General features: G+C 42.3%; 1 protein-coding gene across 2 annotated transcripts in view; it reads right to left on the reverse strand.

The window, feature by feature from the left end:
- Positions 1-23,944, reverse strand: part of slc12a8 (solute carrier family 12 member 8) — a 96,133-nt gene that overhangs the window by 23,815 nt on the left and 48,374 nt on the right. For both annotated transcript variants that reach the window (XM_062973208.1, XM_062973276.1), the window contains exons 6-7: positions 22,391-22,504; positions 3,524-3,611 (exon numbers count right to left, since the gene is read on the reverse strand). In XM_062973208.1, the coding sequence (XP_062829278.1) occupies positions 3,524-3,611; positions 22,391-22,504 (202 nt within the window). The remainder of the gene's footprint in view (positions 1-3,523; positions 3,612-22,390; positions 22,505-23,944) is intronic.

Below are 23,944 nucleotides of genomic sequence, written 5' to 3' on the forward strand. Positions count from 1 at the left end.
GGCATCACGGCAATTCACAAAACAACAAAAGTACAGGCCCCCCAACCTCAAAATTTGACAACACAACCCATCATCCACGCCTCAAGGTTGATACAACAAAAAGAAAAGAAAAATAAAGTCCTAATTAGAGGGAGAGCAATAATTTTTTTTATCCAATTGCTGCCAGTTTAGAGAGCTAATCTCTGCCCACTTGGTTGCCTAGCAACCAAGGGACAGCCAGGTTTCAGTTAGGGGACAGGCAGATTTAGGCCTCACTTAGGCTTCTTCCACAGATTATCTAATTTGCACTGGATTATATGGCAGTGTAGACTCAAGGCCCTTCCACACTATATAACCCATTTATAATCTTATATTATCTGCTTTGCACTGGATTATCTTGACTCCACACTACCATATAATCCACTTCAGTGTGCATTTTATACAGCTGTGAAGAAGGGGCCTCATATAATCCAGTTCTAAGCAGATAATTTAAGATTATCAATATACAGTAGAGTCTCACTTATCCAACGTAAACAGGCCGGCAGGATAAGTGAATATGTTGGATAATAGGAAGGGATTCAGGAAAAGCCAATTAAACATCAAATTAGGTAATCGTTATACAAATTAAGCACCAAAACATCATATTATACAACAAATTTGACAGAAAAAGTAGTTCCATGCGCAGTAATGCTATGTAGTATTTACAGTAGAGTCTCACTTATCCAACACTCGCTTATCCAACGTTCTGGATTATCCAACGCATTTTTGTAGTCAATGCTTTCAATATATCGTGATATTTTGGTGCTAAATTCATAAATACAGTAATTACTATATAGCATTACTGTGTACTGAACTACTTTTTCTGACAAATTTGTTGTCTAACATGATGTTTTGGTGCTTAATTTGTAAAATCATAACTTAATTTGATGTTTAATAGGGTTATCCTTAATTCCTCATTATCCAACATATTCGCTTATCCAACGTTCTGCCGGCCCGTTTATGTTGGATAAGTGAGACTCTACTGTACTGTATTTACAAATTTACCACTAAAATATCACAATGAATTTAAAACACTGACTACAAAAGCATTGATTATGAAAAGGCAGACTGCGTTGGATAATCCAGAACATTGTATAAGCGAATGTTGGATAAGTGAGATTTTTCTTTAATATGAAATAATTACTGGGATAGAATAATGCAGAACAATATAATCTCTAAAACCAGGACAGTAAATAAACAGGGGAATTCCACACAGGAAACAATCAGGGCCAGCTAACACCTCCCAACAAAGTATTCCCATCATCAAAGTCTGGCAAATCCTGTTTTCTCAGGGCCACAGACAGTAGAAGCACATAAAATATCGCAAACAACACCACTCTGAAAACAAGGGAATTCCAGACAGGAAACAATCAGGGCCAGCTAATACCTCCCAACAAAAAATTCACTCAGGGAGAAAACAGCCAGGCTTTAAAGCTGCAAAGCCATTACATCCTAATCATTTTTCCTAATTGCAGCATTCATACTTGCCTCCAACAAACAAAAAAAAAACCAATCAGAAATATTGTATATTCACAACCTTTAGGAAATAATATCCCCTGATGGCGCAGCGTGTTAAAGCGCTGAGCTGCTGAACTTCTGGACTGAAAGGCCACAGGTTTGAATTGGGGGAGCGGAGAGAGCCCCCACTGTTAGCTCCAGCTTCTGCCAACCCAGAAGTTCGAAAACATGCAAATGTGAGTGCATCAATAGGTACTGCTCCGGCGGGAAGGTAACGCCGCTCCATGTAGTCATCCCACATGACCTTGGAGGAGTCTACGGACAACGCCGGCTCTTCGGCTTAGAAATGGAGATGAGCACCAACCCCCAGAGTAAGACACGACTGGACTTAATGTCTGGGGAAAACCTTTACCCTTGACCTTAACTACCACCAATTCCTCAATACTTTATTTCCCATACCACCATACTTTGCCACAGCAATGCGTGGCTGGGCACAGCTAGTGCTTTATATATCAGCTGGACCTAGTCTTGCTTTGTAAATACTGTAGTAATTGAGAATGAAAAGTAAGAATCTTGAGCCAAATACTTAATGTAAAACGTAGGTTAGAAGAAGGAAAGATACAAATGGCATAATTTAGGAAGGGCATTCCTCCAGTCTTGCCTTCTCCTTTTCTTTTCTCTCCATAATTTGATCCAGTTAAAGCCTAAATTCATCTGAAACTAATTTTTGTGCTAATAAATCAAATGTAAAGAAAAGACACAGCTTTATTTGCACTTTTGTGAACTGTATGCCACATAATTATTGTTTCTGACTTCTCTAAAGCCAACCAAAAACCTCTAGGGACACCTAGTTAACTGTTATTGGGCTGGAAGGTAGCTCTCCAGAAAGACACAACAGTGGCACTTATCTAATGTGTCATAATCTCTGGCTACTAATCAAATAATTCATCAGTAAACTGAAGTTGTTGTTGTTGTTGTTTTTTTCATGTCAGGAGCAACTTGAGAAACTGCAAGTCATTTCTGGTGTGAGAGAATTGGCTGTCTGCAGGAACGTTCCCAGTGGACGCCCGGATGTTCTGATGTTTTACCATCCTTGTGGGAAAAGAAGTGAAAAGCATCATACAAACCTCAGTGTAGACCATGCCTTATGATTGTGTACCCAGTGAAATTTTATTCAAGAATGTTGAATAAAAATTATTTTGCTATGTAATTTTTCTTGGGATCTCCAATGGATGCAAGCAAAAGTCTCTGCCTTGAGAGTTTTCTTCCCACTAAAAAATTGAGGAGTGGGAAGGTGTTTCTAAAAATAATTTATATCAGCCCTGAGGTAGGCTGGTTGCTCTGGAATCCCAACATATTTTCTGAACTAGAGGGAAATTTAGAAGACTGGAAAAGGAAGAAACTAATTCACAAATCAACTTTCCAAAGTGACCAAGTGCAGAAGGCAGAGCACGGGGAAATTATTTTATTGCACTACACTCCTCTGAATATCTTCAGCTTGCTGGAAGATTCTGGGAGTTGTAGTTCAATTTTTTTTTCCAGATCTAGTAGAACTTGGTAACAGCTGCCAAAGGCTGCTAGATTTAAAAAGGACAATTAGAATACAAAATGAATTAATCACACTAAGGATTGACAAGTTTAATATCCCTTATCTGAAGTGACTGGGATTTCAAATACTCTGGATTTTGATTTTTAATTTTTTAATACAGTATTTACAATTCACATATACATAATGAGATACTCTGCAAATGGGACCCAAGTCTAAACATGGAATTTAGTTATGTTTACCCAGCTTCTGCTAACCTAGCAGTTCGAAAACAGGACGGTAAATGGTGCTCCATGCAGTAATGCCAGCCACATGACCTAGGAGGTGCCTACGGACAACGCGGGCTCTTCGGCTTAGAAATGGAGATAAGCACCACCCCTCAGAGCCGGAATGGGAAGCCTTTACCGTTATCTGTGTTCAGTTGTTTCTAGGCATTGAATGTTTGCCTTTGTGTTTGTGAATGCTGGAATCTGCCCAAATCCATATTTTCAAGAGACTTACGAAATGCCTATGGCAGCCAGGGATCCTAGAGGGATATTCTCTGCAGGTTTCCTGAGATCGCCACTCATATTGAACCCAGCCATCACACCTGCATTTTGGGCACACACAAAAATAAACATGACGTTATGTTAGATTGCTGTAAGACAGTAGCCTCTAAAGTGTACACGCACACGCACACACATCACGGGTGCATGTCCTGATATCAGTCCATGTATACAAGCGTTGTGATTAAGCAGTCAGGTATCCAGTGGCAACAGACTATGAACTATCATGCCCACAAAGAAGTTCTTTGTTCCAAACCGGACAATGGTGCTAGAAGGAAGGCACAGATTTAAAAACAACAACAAAAAGAAGTTTATCGCTAAACTATCGCTTGAAAGCAGTCCCTCTCCAAATGTCCCCTGACATTTAAGTTGGCACATCATTCAAACACACTATCCATCTCAGAGGAGTACTTAACCCCTTATGTATCGTAGATCCAGACATGTTCACAAGGAAACTCTTCTTACAAATTTTTGTGGAATACGAGCCTTTGGGACAAAGAGTTTCCCTCTTTATCTTTGATTATTCTTACCCGCTCTCTGACATTTTGGGCAGAGCGGGCTCCCAAGGAAAAAAGAGAAAAGAACGAAAAAAGAAAGAGAAAGAAAGAAAGAACGGCCAGACTGAGATTTTCTCAGCAACCAGCTGTACATTTAATTGGTAAAGAAAAGAGATTATTCATGAGCCGCAGCATGCTCTAAGACAAAACAGCAGTTTCCAATGTTATTTATGACAGACTAAAATCCAGCTTCTCACTATGAATCTTCCCCTATCTTTCACCAAGACTCTGTCTTGATTTGAGCATGTCTGGAACCAATCTAAGAAATGATATTGAATTCATAAGGATTTATTTAATTTATTTATTTACCCTATTTATACCCTGCCTTTCTCTACCCCGAAGGGGGCTCAAGGCAGCTTACATATGGCAATTATTCAATGCCATAAACACATACAAGCGTTAAGCTTAAAATAAATAGAATTAAAAATGCATATTAAACATTTTAAAACATTACATTCAGTATTAAAATCACATAATCCAGAAATCGTGATCCAAGGCTGTTCCATAGTCATTGCACATATTCCAAATCTATTGTTACATTGCGCTTTTCTCCGAAAGCAAAAAGGATTGGACACACTATATACTTTTTAAGTTGTTACATTCTGTAATAGCTTTCCGATGTCCCATCTCAATCACAGCAACTATTCAACACCATTCTTGTATCAGTTATTCATTTATTTCATATGCTGAAGTCATTGATTCATATGTAAAGCTATGATCCTAAATACACTTACCATGGAGTTCAGTGGGCCTTTACTGTAGTTATGTGCCTTAAAAACTGACTCTGACATATAGCAAGCTCCTCATAGAGTTTTCTTGACAATATCTGTTCACCCAGGGTTCCCCATTTCCTTCCTTTGAGGCTGAGAAAATGTAATGTGCCCTGGGTCAGTCACCCACTGTATTTCCATGGCCGTCCTTTTTTAGTTCATAAATCTGCTTCAGTGAAGATCAGCAGCAAACAAGGCCTCAGAAATAGACAAGCCTCTCCGAGTACAGAGCTATCTTCTTTCCAACAAGTACTCAGTAGACTCTCTCACACACACAGAGAAAAACCTGTTCAAACCGGTTCTCCAGCAGCAGGACAGAAACAGTTGAAAAATCGATTCACAGGTCCTTGCAAACTCAGCCAATCGGCTTCATGCATTTGATTTTCCAGTTAACACAGATATAGTATCTTTGTAAACCAAGGGGAAAACCTTAACTTTCAATATATTATCATTCTTTTTCTCTTTTCAGATACTGCGTAGAAACTGTTATTTTGTCAATTTACCAATTATCACATTCAGCCAAAGCCCTTGTTACAGAACTCGGCAGGAGGTAGTTAATAGATTTCTTCTTTCACATCATCAGATTTAGGGGAAACTCAGATATGTATTGTTCCTCACTCTCCCTTTTGCAATTGTCCCACACATCAGTGAGCACACACATCTGTACACTGAATTAATTTAGGAATAAAAACGCTATCTGAGTTCAGAAAACACACCACAACTGCAAGAGGCCTCTGAAACTTCTGCCTATTTAATGGTAGGAGGAGAGAGCATGGTTGCCCTTTGTGCCTGGCTTGTTGGATGGGAAGAAGGGGCCCCATAAAGATTGCCCCTTGCATAATGACAGTAAAAGAATACAAGTGCCCACATCACTCATGCATACAGACATTTATGAAAACTGGAAAGTGGTGGACCTTGCCTCAGAGGTGGCATCAGGCTCAGCTCACAAAAGATATGGGCTATGGTAGTGCAGCAGTTAAAACTGCTAGCTGCAGAAAATCTGCTGACCAGAGGGTTAGCAATTTGAAGTTGCGAGTTGGGGTGAACCCCCGCTGTCAGTCTAGCTTCTGCCTACCTAACAGTTCAAAAGCATGTAATGCTAGTAGATCAATAGGTACCACCTCAGCGGGGAGTGTGGGTGGGTAAAAGGGCACCCCATTAAGACATGCCGGTAACAATCAGAGAAAATCTATGGATAACAGGCTCCTCAGCATGGAAAAATGGAACAAGAGCACCTACCCATGGCCAGAGCTGAGCATCGCCTCCAGACACCGGAGATGGAAAGGGGAAGGCCTTTACCTCTGTCTGTGTATTGCACGTCCTTTGTTCATTGTGTAAAAGGGCATTGAATGTTTGCCTTATATATATAAAACTGTAATCCGCTCTGAATCCCTCCGGGGAGATAACACAGAATATAAATAAAGTGTATTATATGTTTTCATAGAGAGTCCTTGATCCAGGATCCCCTTCTCCATGCACATTTGATATTTTAGAGAGAGTGCTATCTCATCTACAACACACTCATCCCAATCTAATTTCTACTCACACTACTTCCTTCTAGTTGGCATTAAGTTTTAATGTATTTGCTTGCATCCATGATAAAACAGATTGTAGATGTATGTTTGGGAGTTCCAAAGCCTTCCTGGGATTAACTGCTGGAAGCAGCTGTTAGAAATGTAGGTCATCACACATCAAAGACTCTTTAAGTCCACACTTCCAGGTGATTTCCTTCAATAGCTTCATGTAAATATTTAAAAGCACAGGGCTCAGGCCAGAACCTTGTAGGGCTCCACAGAGTGTGATGAGGAATGTATGGCATTCCATAAATTGCTGGTCTGGAAGTTTGTGGCAGCACTGTTCTGGCAGGGTTGATGGGACATGCAGCCCAAAAATAACTGGCGACACAGCATGTAAAGGCCACAGCATGTAAAGCAAAACTAAAGGTAAAGGTTTTCCCTTGACATTAGTCTTGTCATGTCCAACTCTGCGGGTTAGTGCTCATCTCCATTTCTAAGCCAAAGAGCCGGCGTTGTCCGTAGATACCTCCAAGGTCATGTGGCCAGCATGACTGCATGGAGCATCGTTACCTTCCTGCCGGAACGGTATCTAATGATCTACTCATGTTTTTGAATTGCCAGGTATGGCAGAAGCTGGGGCTAACAGCGGGAGCTCACCCCGCTCCCCGGATTTGAATCGCCAACCTTTCAGTCAGCAAGTTCAGTAGCTCAGCGGTTTAACCCGCTGTGCCACAAAGCAAAACTACCCCAGCTTAATTCAAGCACGCTGTACAAAGCTGATATGTGGATCACTTGTGCCATAATCAGGATCATGGCATCAGAAGCTGCTTAGCACTACTGCTTTTCACATCCATGTGGATGTAGCCATTGGCATTGTATTATACGGACTAAAAAGTAATTTACACTCATGAGTACTTGTGCGATTTGAACATAAATAATAAGATGAAAGTGGCACAAATTTCCTCATGCTACTGCCACATTGTGGGGGTGAGCAGTTAAGCCTAAATATTATAAATACATAGAAAGCAAAGAGAAAACTATTCTGTCATCTGCAAATTAATGACACACTTAACATACACAAAAAAGTGTATTCTGAAATAGCATTTAGAATCACTGTTGGTTTTATTAATCCTAGCAAAGTAATAAATCAATGGCCCTTTTAAATAAATTATATCTGTTAGTTTTGGCTTCTTTCCTAGTTGTCAAAAATTAACAGACGTGAATAACCGTTTAACAACATTAAGGATAATTTTTATGGCAGTGCCCATAAATATTCTTCCTTCTGGTCTATTTAGGATAAAGCGCAGCTGTGCTCAGGCATTAGATATGTCAGCTTGGATCTCTCCCTGGGTCTCTTCACATTTCATTTTCATTTTATATTGACATTTTGCCCTTTTCTCCACAAAAAAATCACACGCAAGCCACGTTTTCCTGGAAATATTACCTGTTTGGGATTACAAATACCTGAACCATGGCTCTGTGGGCTGGGAAATTTGGAGAGATATATTCCAAAAAGTAACACTTTCAGGCTCTGTAACACAGTTTCCTACCGTGTTTCCCCGAAAATAAGACAGTGTCTTATATTAATTTTTGCTCCCAAAGATGCTCTAGGTCTTATTTTCAGGGGATGTCTTATTTTTCCATGAAGAAGAATTCACATTTATTGTTGAACAAAAAAATGAACATTTATTATATACTGTACAGTAGTTGTCATCATAAACCAGCATAACCAGACAAACTGTGAATCCTATCAAGAATTTCTTGTTACTACCATATTTCCATGTACAAAACTTTATGGTACGTACATTTACCAATCCTGCATGCTCTGGTGTTCTGTTCGTTGGGCATGCTTCCAAACAAAAACTTTGCTAGGTCTTACTTTCAGGGGAGGCCTTATATTTAGCAATTTAGCAAAACCTCTACTAGGTCTTATTTTCTGGGGATGTCTTATTTTAGGGGAAACAGGGTATCAAGATACTGGCCAGTGGTAGACCTATGTAACTTTGATAAGATTTCTTCCACTGATGCACGATTACATACCTCTAACATTTCACAGATGAAAACATGTATGGCCAAGCAGCATCAGAATATGGTCAAGATGGTAAATGTTACTAATGAGGAAGAATATACAAATGAAAGGTCCTTCCACACAGCCCTATATCCCAGAATATCAAGGCAGAAAAACCCACATTATCTGAGTGTGGACTCAGATAAACAAGTTCAAAGCAGAGATTGTGGGATTTTCTGCCTTGATCTTCTGGGACATGGGGTTGTGTGGAAGGGCCCTGAATTTACCTGAGCATATTGCTGAGTTAATCTGAACTCAGTTATCAACCAATGAAGTAAACAGAGAGAGTACAGGAGGGGAGAGAGAAACTGGGACATTTTAAAAGCAGCTGCAAAAGTGGGATGGCAGAGGGTTATCTGAGAACATTGCTCTCAAAAGAAAAAAGTTACAGAGTGTGTTATTATGGTTTGTAGGTGTTCACCTATTCAGATTTTGTAAACCCAAAATGTACAAAGATTTTGTACACCCAAAGTACAACAATGTTTGGCTCCACATTACCTGGCAAAAGGCCATAGAGAGTAAAGCAAAACTACTCCAGCTTAATTCAAGCATATTTCTAAACATCTCTTTCACATTCTTTTGCTCCTCCTCTCTCTCTCTCTCTCTCTCACACACACACACACACACACACACAAAGTACTAAAATCAGAGAACCGCTGACCGCATAGGGAAGTTGATGAAGAAACACAACCTACAAACTATCTGCAGACCCACTAAGAAAATCCAACAAATGCTACATTCAGCGAAGGACAAGAGCGATCCTCTCACCTCTGCAGGAATCTACCTTATTCCATGCAGCTGTGGACAAGTCTCCATAAGGACCACCAAACACGAGTCAAGGAACATGAAAGGCACTGCAGACTAACTCAACCAGAGCCGAGCAGTGATGAACAACCCTGGACACAGCATATTATTTGAGAACACAGAAATGCTGGACCACTCTCACAACCACCATGTCAGACTACACAGAGAAGCCACTCAAATCCACAAGCATGTGGACAATTTCAACAGAAAGGAGGAAACCATGAAAATGAACAACAATTGGCTACCCGTATTTAAAAAAAACTCTAAAATCAGAACAGTAAATAAAGAAAAGCATTCAGAAAACAGGGTAATTCCAGACAAGAAACAATCAGGGCCATCTAACACCTCCAAACAAAGGATTCACTCAGGAAGGACGCAGCCAGGCTTTGGATCTGCAAGGCCATGAAATGCTAACATTTTATTGAAACATTCACACTTGCCTCAAACAGACAAGAGTTCTTTCTTCCAGCCTGGACTTTCCACAGATATATAGGGTGTTTAAATTAAATGGTGAATAGGGAGTTCTTTTTCAAACACCCTGTATAAACCCTGCTTGCCTAGTTTCCAACAAACCTCACAACTTCTGAGAATGCCTGCCATAGACGTGGGTGAAATGTCAGGGGAGAATGATTCTGGAACATGGCCATACAGCCCGGAAAGCTCACAGCAACCCAAAATCAGATTAAGTTGTCAGGGAGGCAGCGATCTCATTAGGTTCAGAATCTCTTCATCAATGTTTATAATTCATCAAATAAAAGTGATCCATCTTGACTTGATGCTTATTTCTTTCTCTCTAGATACTGGCATAGTTAGCACTGCAGGATAAATATAATGTGTTTCATGTTGTTGGTTCATGATGTCTCATTAGAGTACCTTTGCATATGAAAGATGATAATCTCCATGGCGGCCAATTTTGCCTCTGTACACCAAGAGCTTTCCACAACCTGTAATTTTCTACCATACATTGCCCAAATATTGCAATTGAAAGATACTTCTGGTTGCAACATCTGGATTCAACAGTAAACTTGTGGATGGGATGAGCTCTTATATGAAACCATTGCTCCAGACATGTTTTGGGAGTTAAATTAGAATGAACATCCCTGGAGCTTCTGGTGCTGGAAAAACACTTGCAGTCCAGCGTCTTCATGCTTCCCGTGATGGCATTTCAAAGAGAATCTCAATGTGTAAGTAATAAAACCCTCTACATATCCCCAACACTTCGCAGATGAAAACCAGGACATGTGTCCAAGCCACATCAGAGTGTGCTCTAAAGGGTGGGACAGGCAACAAGACAGCAAACCTGTCTTAATGAGAACACACCAAACTACTATTTTAAGCAAAGAAATTGTAGCATTTATGTCTTGAGTTCAAAGACGAGATTCCATCCTTCTCCCCTTTCATTCCTGCTGAGTTGAGTGCAAACTACTTTGTACTTTGAGCAAACTAACTGAAAGAAACTGAGGACAAAGAGGGAAATGGAGAAGGGAAATGGCATTTTAAAGGCAGCTATTAACTGGGGATGTCCCTGCCAAATTGGGACAATTAGATAATATGCGTCTGTAGACGCTCAAACTATGTATATAGGATGGATGCAGAGTGTACAAAAGTGCGTTTTTTAAAATAATATTAAGGGGAACATCTGCACACTGCCTACACATATGCATGAAACTCTCTCTGCATAATTAAGATCAGGAATTATGTATTTGGTGTTACTCAGACAGAACTTTTAATGTGTTGGTTCCACATCAACATTCAACTGAAATAATTAGGCTGGTCTCACCATTAGGCAAAAGGAGACAAGCTTCTCAGATAGTTTTAATCTAAGTTGTGAGTTGTCTTGATTTTCATTTTGGCATAAAGGGGAAAGGAAAGGAAAGGAAAGGAAAGGAAAGAGGCCATTACTCCTTAATTCCTTGGTTATTCAGCTCGCTTAGAAGAAATATGCGATATTATTATCATGTACCGTCTGCCCTGGGTACACTAAGCTAACCTTGCTCTCAAAGAAAACAAAGGACACTCACATTTCCAGCACTCAAATAAAATTTGGTCATAAAAGATTTAGGGTGCATCTACACAGTAGAATTACGGTAATTCAGTTTGACACCACTTTAACTCAATGCTATGGAACCGTGGGGCCTGCATTTTGATGAAGCACAAAACTAAAGGCTTTATAAAACTACAACTCCCAGGATTCCATAGCACTGAGCCATGGCAGTTAAAGTTGTGTCAGTTTGCATTAATGCTACAGTGTAGATGGATCTTAAGACTTGGAAAGGCAGTCAAGGAAGGACTTAGATAAAATCTCCAAGTATAAAGAATAGCATTGAATACTGAAATCAGAATTGTCTAAGCTACAATACAGTACAACCTCTATATCTGCTGGGGGAACACTCCAAGACTGTGGATACCTGAAATCATAAATAATTGTGAACTCTATATTTGATTATACACAGGCCAGAAGCATATTATAGAATACCACCGGAGGACCTATTGAGACTTACACATACTTATGGAGGGAATATTTTTTGGAGCATAAGTAAGTGAAACCATGCATCACAGAGTCCACGAACAAGGGAATTGTACTGTATTTCCAATTTCTATGCATAGTTGTGAAAACTGAATGGTGAAAGAAGCTGATAAGGACAAATATATTCAGTTGAAATGTACAGAAAGAGAGTTCCTATATATATATTGTGGTCTGCCAAAAATACAAAAAAATGAGTTCTACATAAAATCAAGGCTGAACTCTCAGTAGAAGGAAAGATAAGTAAACTGAGATTAGTATATTTTGGATACATCATAATATGATATGATTTAGTGGAAAAGATGATAAAGTGGAAGGTAATAGGAAAATATGGAAGCCACATTACAGGTAGATTGATTCAATCAAGGAAGCCATGGCCTTGACTTTGCAAGATCTCAGCTGGTCAGCTGATAAACAAAGCTCTTGAAGAGATCTGATTTATATGGTTGCCATTAGTCAAACTTAGCTGGACAAAAGTAATGAGGTAGGAAGAGAAGAAGGGAGGGGATCTCATTCTTAGCTTCAGAAAGCCAAATATCCTGGGCTGGCTCACCCTGAGAAACCGCAACAAGGAAAGGGTGTGTCAATAGTGAATATATCAGAACAAAGCACAATTCCTGCTACCTCTGATCTAATCTATAATGAGGTATTTGATAAAGCACTGTGCTGTTATTTTTCTTATCCTAAATCAGTGGTTCTCAACCATCCTAATGCCATGACCCCTTAATACAGTTCCTCATGTTGTGCTGACCCCAATCATAAAATTATTTTCGTTGCTACTGCATAACAGTCATTTTGCTACTTTTATGAATTGTGATGTAAATATCTGATATGAAGGATGTGTTTTCATTCACTGGACCAAATTTGGCACAAAAATACCAGATACGCCCAAATTTGAATACTGGTGGGATTGGGGGGGGGGGGGGGGCGGGGATGATTTTGTCATTTGGGAGTTGTAGTTGTTGGAATTTATAGTTCACCTACAACTAAAGAGCATTTGGAAGTCCACTAACGATGGAATTGAACCAAACTGGGCACACAGAACTCCCATAACCAACAGGAAATACTGGAAGGGTTTGGTGGGCATTGACCTTGGGTTAGGGAGTCTTAGCTCACCTACATCCAGAGAGCACTGTGGACTCCAAACAGTGATGGATCTGGATCAAACTTGGCACAAATATTCAATATGCTCAAATTTGAACACTGGTGGAGTTTGGGGAAAATAGACCTTGGCATTGGGAGTTGTAGTAGCTGGGATTTATAAATCACCTACAAAAACTCCCATGACCAACAGAAAATACTGGTCTTTGCCGACCCCTCTGAACTCCTTTCGTGACCCCCCCCCTCTCCAGGGGTCCCAACCTCCAAGTTGAGAAACACTGTCCTACTGCTCCATCACACCAGAGCATAAATCCAATTTCAATCTGGTTTCTGCCTCCTGCAGGATTCTGGAATTTGTAGTTTGATGAGGCCCAGGACCTGTCTGGCTGAGCTGTTTAAAGGCCCCTCCCTAAAGTGGATTTAAAATGGATTTATAGTGGATCCAAACTCCAGCTGGAAGGAGATCCCCTGCTACGTCACCAGTGCCAATCAGAGCAGGAGCCAGCTTAGACCCACCTCCCAGCCAATCAGAGGCCGAGGAAGGTGCCGATCAGCATCACTGGACTGGCCAATCAGGGAAGATGGATGGAATTTTCAAAACAGAACAATGTCAGTGATTGGAAACTTATGTGTATAAAGATGTCTGCTTACAAATACATTTTACACTAGTATCCTTCAAGCATCTGTGCCATACAAGTGTCCCTTTCGCGCAAATTGAATAAAGCCTCTATCGTTTGCCTTCAACCTGGTGAGGTTCTTGGTTCCTGACGCCTGATTCGCCATCCATAGTTAGCAACTTGCCAGGCATCCCCTGGGACTTAGAAAACTACACATTTTGGCATCAGGAAGATTACAGGCTTGGTTTGCTCTAGAACCTATTTATTTTTCTTTTTAGCAATCCATCTGCAAAACTCTTCTTCAGGACCACATTTCAAATGAGTTGATTTTCTTCCTTGGATTCACTGTCCAGCTTTCATAAGCATACATAGAAATTGGAAATATGATGGCATGGAAAATTGTAAGTATTCTGTGATACATTTTTACACTCAAAAATGTTATCTAGTTTTCTCATAGCTGCCTTTCCACGTCCTAACCTTCTTCTAATTTCTTGGCTGTAGTCTTGTGATGACTCATGGGCCTTGTAGTCCTGCTCATGACATTGTAATGCCTGATGAAGAAGAAAACTTGGGTTTTTTACCTTCCCAGTCAGAACTGGAATCTTCTCAGCCAGATCTTTCCCAGGCAGATCTGGGAACCTTGCACCTGCAAGAAAGTTGTGTCCCAGAAGTATGTCAAACAAACCCTGAGCCTACATCTCCCGTGTTCTCTCGCCATGAGTTTTGTAAACAACAGAGGGGTTTGGAAGCAGCTTCGCGCAGGAGTGCGAGGATAGCAGCTAAGAATGTACCCAATTAAGTCTGCTTTTCGTGAGAATCTTTAAGGAGTCAGACATCTGGTCTCAGAGTTTAGCTTTCGTTTCTGGTTCCCAGAGAACTGCTTCGGCGGGAAAGTTAGACTCTATATAGGTGTTTTACCCGCGTAGTAACTTCGCGGAGTCAATTCGTCAGCCTCCAGAGCGAGTTGTGTCTGGACAGCGCGCTCCGATTCAAGCCTCGTTCCTGCTCAAGCCTTGCCTTGTTTCCAGCCTCCGCTCCTGTTTCCCAGCCTTTGTTTACCTACGGATCTTGCCTTGTTTCCCAGGACTAACCCTTGCCTTGTTTCACGGATTTTACCAAGTTATTCCACGGACCTTGTTCTTGTTCCTCGTTACCTTGTTCCACGTTTCAAGCCTTGTTTCAAGTATCAAGTTATTTCCTAGCCTTGCTCAAGTTCATGGACTAAAGGACCTTGTCATCTCCCCTCACTTTGCCTGGCAAAGTGAGTGTTTCGGTTATTGGATTACAACTTTGGACCTTAATATTTCATATTGGACATTGTTTCTTTGGACTAATTTTGACCTTTCCTGAAAGGTCTGCTTCTGGACTAACTTTTACATTTGCTTTTACTAACTTTATATATTTCCTTAATAAAGATATTAGATAGAATCTGGCCTCTGCGTATGGTTATTGGTGCTCTGTAGCCTGGGTCGTGACAGTTTGACTCCACCACCCTAAGCACCAATTAACCTCGGCCAGAATGTCTACCGGAACCGTACCTGGGCCGAGCGGCCAGCCGATTACCTACACCATCGACAAGGATGAGGTGGACCGAATCCGTGATAAGCTCAATGCACAGGATGGGGAAATAAAGGGTTTGAAGGAACGCGGAATCCGTCTTCCGGCCATGGCGTTGCCAACCAAGTTTACTGGAGAAGCTTCTAAGGTTCATGTTTTCCGTCGCCAATGCCAAGCTTATCTAGAGGCCCGTGATGCCGAGTTTCCCCAGGAAGACATCAAGGTGGCGTGGATTTACAGTCTCCTAGACGGGCCAGCGGCTAACTGGGCGACGGCTCTGTTCGACCAAGCCTCCCCACATCTAAGGTCAGCGCAACATTTCTTGGACCACCTTAAGGCGACCTGGGGAATCGAGGACAATTTGGAGGCCGCCGGGCACAAACTCCGCCGCCTCTTCCAAGGAGACAGACCCATGTCTCAGTACATAGCCGAGTTCCGAGTGCTGGCCCACAACACCGGCTGGAACGATGTTGCCCTCAGAGGACAATTTCGGGAGGGTCTCAACATTGAAATGCTGGAGGAAATCTCCAAGGTGGATCCTCCCCAAACGCTGGAAGCACTCATCGATCAATGTTTACGGGCTGAAGTCATGATTGCCAACAGAAAACAGTGGGTCCGAGGCCAGAGCGGTAGAGCTGGGGCAAAACCCTCCGCTCCCGCCAGAGTTCAGCCGCGTCCAGTGTGGAGACCCCCACCACCATCCCCATACCCCAGAGGGAGCGAGGAGGTGCCGATGCAGTTGGGCAATGTGCGTCCCAGATTAGATGCCGCCGAGAAGGCCCGCCGCCAACGCCTAAATCTCTGCTGGTATTGCGGGAATGGGGGCCACTTCGCCAGAGAGTGCCCAGCCAAAGGGAAGCCCGCCGCCCGTCTTGCGGCGGCGTCCTCCACGGAGACGAAGGCGTCTGAGGCGGCTGGCACACAGCCGGCGGGGGAAGCCAACGACCGGGCGTAGAGAGGCTCGCCAACCCGGTCAAGAAACCCGTTCAAGAGCCGCCAACCGGGGTCCTGTTCCTTCTAGTGGTCACCTTATGGTCAGCAAAAAGGGGACCCGTCATGATCCACGCCATGATAGACTCAGGAGCTACCAACAATTTCATTGATAGAGAGTATGCCGACTCTCTGGGATTACAATATCATGACTTCAAGAATGCCCGTGTGGTGCAAGCCATTGATGGTCGCCCTCTCAAGACGGGCCCCGTAAGCCAGTGGTCGGAACCCACCAGGATGTGGATAAGGGAACATATGGAAGAGATTTCCTTCTTTGTTACTGAGGTTCCCCATTTCCCTGTGATTTTGGGGATTCCATGGCTGACACTTCACGACCCAAGCATCTCCTGGTCCAACAGAGAACTGCAGTTTGCTTCAAAGTACTGCCAAAATCATTGCCTCGTAGCCAAGGTCTGCCATGCCACAGACACCGAGCCCATTATCACCTTGCCAAAGAAGTACTCCGAGTATTGGGATGTATTCAATGAAAAAGAAGCCGAAAGGTTACCCCCACATAGACCTTATGACTGTGCCATTGACTTGGTGGAGGGGGCCCCGATCCCGCGAGGGCATCTCTACTCCCTGACTGAACCAGAGCAAGAAGCTCTCAGGGAATTCATAGAGACAAACCTTCGCAAGGGATTCATCAGACCCTCTCAATCCCCAGCCGCCTCCCCAGTGATGTTTGTGAAGAAGAAGTCAGGGGAATTACGCTTGGTGGTGGACTACAGAGCATTGAATAATATCACCAAGCGGAACAGCTACCCCCTGCCCTTAATCTCGGATCTACTAGACCGACTTCGAGGAGCCAAGGTTTACACCAAGCTGGATCTTCGGGGAGCTTACAACTTAGTTCGCATCAGAGAAGGGGACGAGTGGAAGACCGCCTTCCAGACTAAATTCGGATTATTCGAGTCCCGAGTTATGAATTATGGATTATGCGGAGCTCCCGCAACGTTCCAGCATTTTGTCAATGACATTTTCCAGGACTATCTAGATAGGTTCTTGATAATCTACCTGGACGATTTTTTGGTGTTTTCTAGATCACAATCAGAACATGAGAACCACGTCAAAATGGTGTTACAACGATTGCGGGATCATGGACTTTATGCCAAGCTGGAAAAATGCGCTTTTGATCTACAAGAGGTAGATTTCCTTGGATACCGTATCTCGCCTCTAGGGCTCTCCATGGATCCAGCCAAGGTTTCCGCAGTATTGGAATGGCGGGCGCCAACTAACAAGAAGGAGGTGCAGCGATTCTTGGGGTTCGCGAACTACTACCGCAAGTTCATTCCAGATTTTGCCCGCTGGTCTGACCCAATCACTAGCTGCATCCGTGGAAAACGGCCCTTCCGCTGGACTGATCAAGCAGAGAAAGGGTTCCAGCAACTAAAGAAATTATTCACATCCCAGCCAATCCTTCAGCATCCAGATCCTGAAACCCTTTTTGTGGTGCAAGCGGACGCCTCTGATGTGGCAATTGGGGCTGTGCTCCTACAACCGGTGGGAGATCACCTTCATCCTTGTGCTTATTATTCTCGTCAACTAACCGCACCAGAGAGGAACTATACCATTTGGGAAAAAGAACTATTAGCCATAAAGGCAGCTTTTGAAACTTGGAGACATTGGCTAGAAGGGGCCAAATTTCCCATTGAAGTCCACACTGATCATCGGAACCTAGAACATCTAAGAACTGCCCGCAAGCTAAATCAAAGGCAGCAACGTTGGGCTTTATTCTTTGAACGTTTCAACTTCCAGATTCATTATGTGACCCCAGCCCAAACCAAGCAAGCAGACGCCCTGTCACGTAAACCGGAATACGCTGCAGGACGCAAGGAGACCTTTGAATCCCAACTACTACAACCCGAGAACTTTGCCACGCTCACGGTGGGGAACACCAAATCCACTCCCATTGATTCAACTCCCCCTAATCCAGGGCCCATCTGTGCTCAAGAAATCAGGGCTAGTCAACAAGCAGATGCCTGGGCGCAGGACCAACTTCGTCAAGGTCTGCACTTTCCCTTTTCGCTTAAAGATGGACTGCTTTGCTATAGAAATCATGTTTATATCCCACCCGGACCGGGCAGGGAAAAAGTACTTCGTCTGTGTCATGACTGCAAACCAGCAGGGCATTTCGGACTATTTAAAACCATGCATTTGATCCTAAGAGATTTCTGGTGGCCCAAGATCCGCAAGGATGTGGAAAAATATGTTAACACCTGCCCAGTATGCCAGCGCTCCAAGATAAGAAGGGAGAAGCCCTCAGGGCTTCTACACCCCCTTCCTAACCCATCTCGCCCATGGGAAATAATTTCTGCGGATTTTATCACTGACTTACCACCTTCCTGTGGATTCACCACGATCCTAGTGGTGGTGGACCTTTTCACCAAGTTAGCCCATTTCATTCCCTGTGAAGGTCTTCCCACGGCCCAAGAGACTGCAGATTTATTCCTCCAACATGTTTTCAGACTACATGGATTGCCCAAGAGTTTGGTCACAGACCGTGGATCCCAATTCACCTCTCGTTTCTGGAAGGCACTACAAAAACTATTGGGCATAGACTCTCGTTTATCTTCAGCTCATCACCCCCAAACGGATGGGCAAACGGAGCGCACCAATGCCACTTTGGAACAGTACCTTCGCTGTTATGTAAACTACCAACAGGACAATTGGGCTTCTCTGTTACCACTGTCGGAATTTGCCTACAACAATGGAGTCCAGGCTTCTACAAAAGAAACGCCGTTCTTTGCAAACTACGGCTTCCATCCACGTTTCTTTCCCCCTGTCATTGAAACTTCAGAAGTTCCCGCAGCAGAAGATTGGCTGCAGGAACTCACAGCGGTGCAACAACTTTTGCTCCAGCAACTGGAACAAGCCAAGGAGGACTATAAACGTCACGCGGACAAACATCGCCAGCCGGGCCCCGAAATCAAGGTAGGAGATCGGGTTTTTCTGTCCACTCGCTTTTTGCCCTCCCACCGCCCTTGCCGGAAGTTAGATGCCCGTTTCATTGGCCCCTATCCAGTGGTGGCGCAATTAAACCCCGTGACTTTCAAACTCCAACTTCCACGTTCAATGCGCATTCACCCAGTGTTTCACCGCTCCCTGCTCCTTCCGGCGGATGGTGTCCGGCCAGATGTAGACCGGCCGGCCCCCGTCCCTATTTTGGTGGATGGGGAGGACGAGTTCGAGGTTCAGGACATTTTAGATTCTCGCTTTCACCGCCGCCGCCTGCAATATCTCATTGACTGGGTGGGTTTTGGCCCTGAGGAACGCTCTTGGGAAGACGCCTCCACAGTCCATGCTCCTGATCTAACCCGTCGCTTTCATCAGACCTATCCCGCCAAGCCACGACCTCGCGCCTCGGGGAGAGAGTCCCAGTTTGGGAGGGGCCTTGAGGAGGGGGATAGTGTGATGACTCATGGGCCTTGTAGTCCTGCTCATGACATTGTAATGCCTGATGAAGAAGAAAACTTGGGTTTTTTACCTTCCCAGTCAGAACTGGAATCTTCTCAGCCAGATCTTTCCCAGGCAGATCTGGGAACCTTGCACCTGCAAGAAAGTTGTGTCCCAGAAGTATGTCAAACAAACCCTGAGCCTACATCTCCCGTGTTCTCTCGCCATGAGTTTTGTAAACAACAGAGGGGTTTGGAAGCAGCTTCGCGCAGGAGTGCGAGGATAGCAGCTAAGAATGTACCCAATTAAGTCTGCTTTTCGTGAGAATCTTTAAGGAGTCAGACATCTGGTCTCAGAGTTTAGCTTTCGTTTCTGGTTCCCAGAGAACTGCTTCGGCGGGAAAGTTAGACTCTATATAGGTGTTTTACCCGCGTAGTAACTTCGCGGAGTCAATTCGTCAGCCTCCGGAGCGAGTTGTGTCTGGACAGCGCGCTCCGATTCAAGCCTCGTTCCTGCTCAAGCCTTGCCTTGTTTCCAGCCTCCGCTCCTGTTTCCCAGCCTTTGTTTACCTACGGATCTTGCCTTGTTTCCCAGGACTAACCCTTGCCTTGTTTCACGGATTTTACCAAGTTATTCCACGGACCTTGTTCTTGTTCCTCGTTACCTTGTTCCACGTTTCAAGCCTTGTTTCAAGTATCAAGTTATTTCCTAGCCTTGCTCAAGTTCATGGACTAAAGGACCTTGTCATCTCCCCTCACTTTGCCTGGCAAAGTGAGTGTTTCGGTTATTGGATTACAACTTTGGACCTTAATATTTCATATTGGACATTGTTTCTTTGGACTAATTTTGACCTTTCCTGAAAGGTCTGCTTCTGGACTAACTTTTACATTTGCTTTTACTAACTTTATATATTTCCTTAATAAAGATATTAGATAGAATCTGGCCTCTGCGTATGGTTATTGGTGCTCTGTAGCCTGGGTCGTGACAAGTCTATACTTTGATTAATGACTGTGCAAAGGTATGGAAAATCATGAACTATTTCATTGTCTTTATCATCTACATTAACGTTATATAAATCACCTGCATTCATTACAGATCTATACTAATTTAAAATGTGTTTGTCTCTCTGTCATGTCACACAAGTCCATATGCTTCATCACAGAGTCACCAAATATAGCATGTTTAGATAAACAGGTCAAAACAAATATCAACCTAATATATTACAAGAAACAAAGAAAAATAAGTTTGGGACAGCAGTGGTACACGCATACCTGGATGTTAAGCCCTACTGAGCATACTAGAAGTTTTCCAGCCCTCAATTTTACAACCAGAGCCTGTAAGTCTCCCATTAACAATTAACATTGTTCCTTGTAAAGCATTTCCTTTCCTTCCCCCACCCCTTTTCTTGGTAACAAAAGCATACCATTTCAATCATTATGTAACATGTGGGAATAACATATGTGTTCATGAAAGAGAGAAAGATTGAGAGAAGCAATGCTTCCATATTCTTTTTTAAAGGGTATAAAGGGGTTGTATTATATTTATGTATTTATTAATACAGACTGATCTAAATATAAACAATTTAAAGCCACTTAGAAACATTGAAAGTAACTTTTCATGTTTTATGGCATTCTCTTTTCAGTCCTAAATTGTGCGTCTCCCCACGCCACAAAAAGAAACAGTGGAGAGGAGGAACTAATCAGTGCAATTAAGTTACAAGGTTGTTGGGATTTTTTAAATATAAAGTCTACAATAACAAATTACTTCAGTAGTTTTAATTAGATAAATAAATACGCTATATACTCGAGTATAAGCCGAGTTTTTCAGCCCTTTTTAGGGCTGAAAAAGCCTCTCTTGGCTTATACTCGAGTGAATGTCCTGGCTGGCTTATATTCAAGTCAGCTTATACTTGAGTATATAGGTAATCAGAGTTGGACAGTCTTATTTTATTAAAATCTTATTATTATTGTTATTATTATTATTATTATTATTATTATTACTATCTTAAATTACAGTTTTATGTAAATATTCTAAAACATTTAACCTACTGATGCCTCAGTTACTGTAATTTTGTTGGTATCTATTTTTATTTTTGAAATTTACCAGGAGCTGCTGCATTTCCCACCCTGTCTTATACTCGAGTCAATACGTTTTCCCAGTTTATATGGCTTATATTCAGGTCAGCTTATACTCGAATATATAAGGTACATGATTTTTTTTTTAAAAAAGCTGAAGTTTTAGAGCCTTGGGGATTTAGAGGTCCATTATATGTTATGCTACTACCAGTTACAACATCTCTACCGTTAGTATGTTTTTTTTTATCAGCATGCATAGATTTGTATGGATGAACTCCATCAGTTGGGAGTTCTTCCATGTCCAATTGCAATTGCTGTGGCCGCAGATGGAAAGATGGGTAGCCAGCATCTGCTGGACTTCATCCCTGCTAATATTCCTTTTTCTACTTATATGGATCATAGAATCCTAGAGTTGGAAGAGACCTCGTGGGCCTTCCAGTCCAACCCGCTGCCAAGAAGCAGGAAAATCGCATTCAAAGCACCCCCAACAGATGGCCATGCTATATCTTATTTTGATTGTATGCCTAGTGGTAGGGAATTACAATGGGAGACTTTTTAGGTGAATAAACAAAGAGAAAAAGAAACTTATTACCATGTATGTGCAAAGATTGGGAATATGTGTATCTCTCCCATTTTTGACCAAACAGGGATAGATGGGAGGGGACTCTCTTTTGTTTCTTCTTCCCTTTCCTATTTCTTGCTTCTGTCTCCAAGAGTTTCTGTTGATTTATATGGCTAACTTCGATGTGTCTTTTTCAATGTATCTGTTTCAATAAAATTTTTGCATAAAAGTACTTGTATTTTTAAAAGTTTTTAAAAATATATAACCTATAAAATTTTACAGTACCTGTTGCAGCTGGGAAGAAGACTCCAAATACAGTGAAGAAGGACTCCCCTGGGCTGTAGTCTGGAAATGTGTTGTTCACCATAAGCGCCTCAGAATAGCCCACAAAACCATGTTCTGCATATTTCAAAGTAAAAATAACAACAGCATGTGTTTAATAGCTTAGCCTGCTGCAGTCTTTATCTTTACTCTTTATTTCCATTCTCTCCATCACATTCACTTTTGTTTCCATTTCTTCAGAGACATCCTGTTATCCTATTAAAAATCCTATTAAAATTCAAGTGAATCACAGGGAAATCAAAGAAATGTTTAGGAGCAATTTGGTATAGTATGGTGTCTGAAATATGGAGTATTTATTATGTTTCTGGGATGTGATGCTCTAGAGTAGTGGTTCTCAACCCGTGGGTCCCCAGATGTTTTGACCTTCAACTCCCAGAAATCCTAACATCTGGTAAAGTGGCTGGGATTTCTGGGAGTTGTAGGCCGAAACACCTGGGGACTCAAAGGTTGAGAACCACTGATATAAAGTTAAAATAATGTAGAAGAAATAGATTGTATGAAAATTAGAAATATTTAACAAGCTTGTTATGATCAAAAATGCTAAACGTCAACAAACAGAATATTCAAATTATATTCTGGATTGAGATTCACATTACTCCATTACAGCACTATGATTCCACTTTAAATGTCCCCAGGTGTTTTGGCCTACAACTCCCAGAAATCCCAGCCAGTTTACCAGCTGTTAGGAATTCTGGGAGTTGAAGGCCAAAAATATCTGGGGACCTCAGGTTGAGAAACATGGTGTTACACAGTTATTGTGTTACAACTCCCTTGTGATTACAATGGCTGAATCCAAGGGGATTTCAGGCTTCATAGTTTAAACAGAGCTCATGAAAACTGCAGTCAACTTCAAGAAAGTTCAAGTTTATTTGAAGGCTAGCTGATGCTGGCCCCATTGACATCAGACCTTCAGTATCAGATGAGTCGCAAAAGTAATTTCTGCCACCCTCTTTGTTATTACCATGAGAGAGAAAAAATAAAAAGACTAAGCTGGGAAGGCCATTTAATGCTAATCAAGGTGATTAATTGCAACATTCACACTGGCCTCCAACAGACAAGAGTTCTTTCCCCCACCCAGGATATTCCACAGATATATAAACCTTCCTTGCTTAGTTTCTCCATATACCTCACAACCTCTGAGGATGCCTGCCATAGATGTGGGCGAAACGTCAGGAGAGAATACTTCTGGAACATGGCCATACTGCCTGGAAAACACACAACAACCCTAAGCTGCCTTGTTGCCTTAAACCAATGGTCAGTGATCTGTGAAACCTGGAACTTAGCATTTATTATTCACGAAGCCTAGAGACAGGACTTGATATGAAACTTTATTTAAAGCTCCCTAGGAGGAGTTGGTAAGACAGAGTCACGCACAACAGACAAAAAGAGATCCCAGAGGAGACTGCTAAACAACAAGACTGAGCACAGAGGCAGTTCTCAAATTCCTACCAGAATATATGGCGTGCCATTGCGAAGAAGAAGAAGAAGAAGAAGAAG

This window comes from Anolis carolinensis, chromosome 1 (genome assembly GCF_035594765.1).
Source record: "Anolis carolinensis isolate JA03-04 chromosome 1, rAnoCar3.1.pri, whole genome shotgun sequence".
NCBI lineage: Eukaryota > Metazoa > Chordata > Lepidosauria > Squamata > Dactyloidae > Anolis > Anolis carolinensis.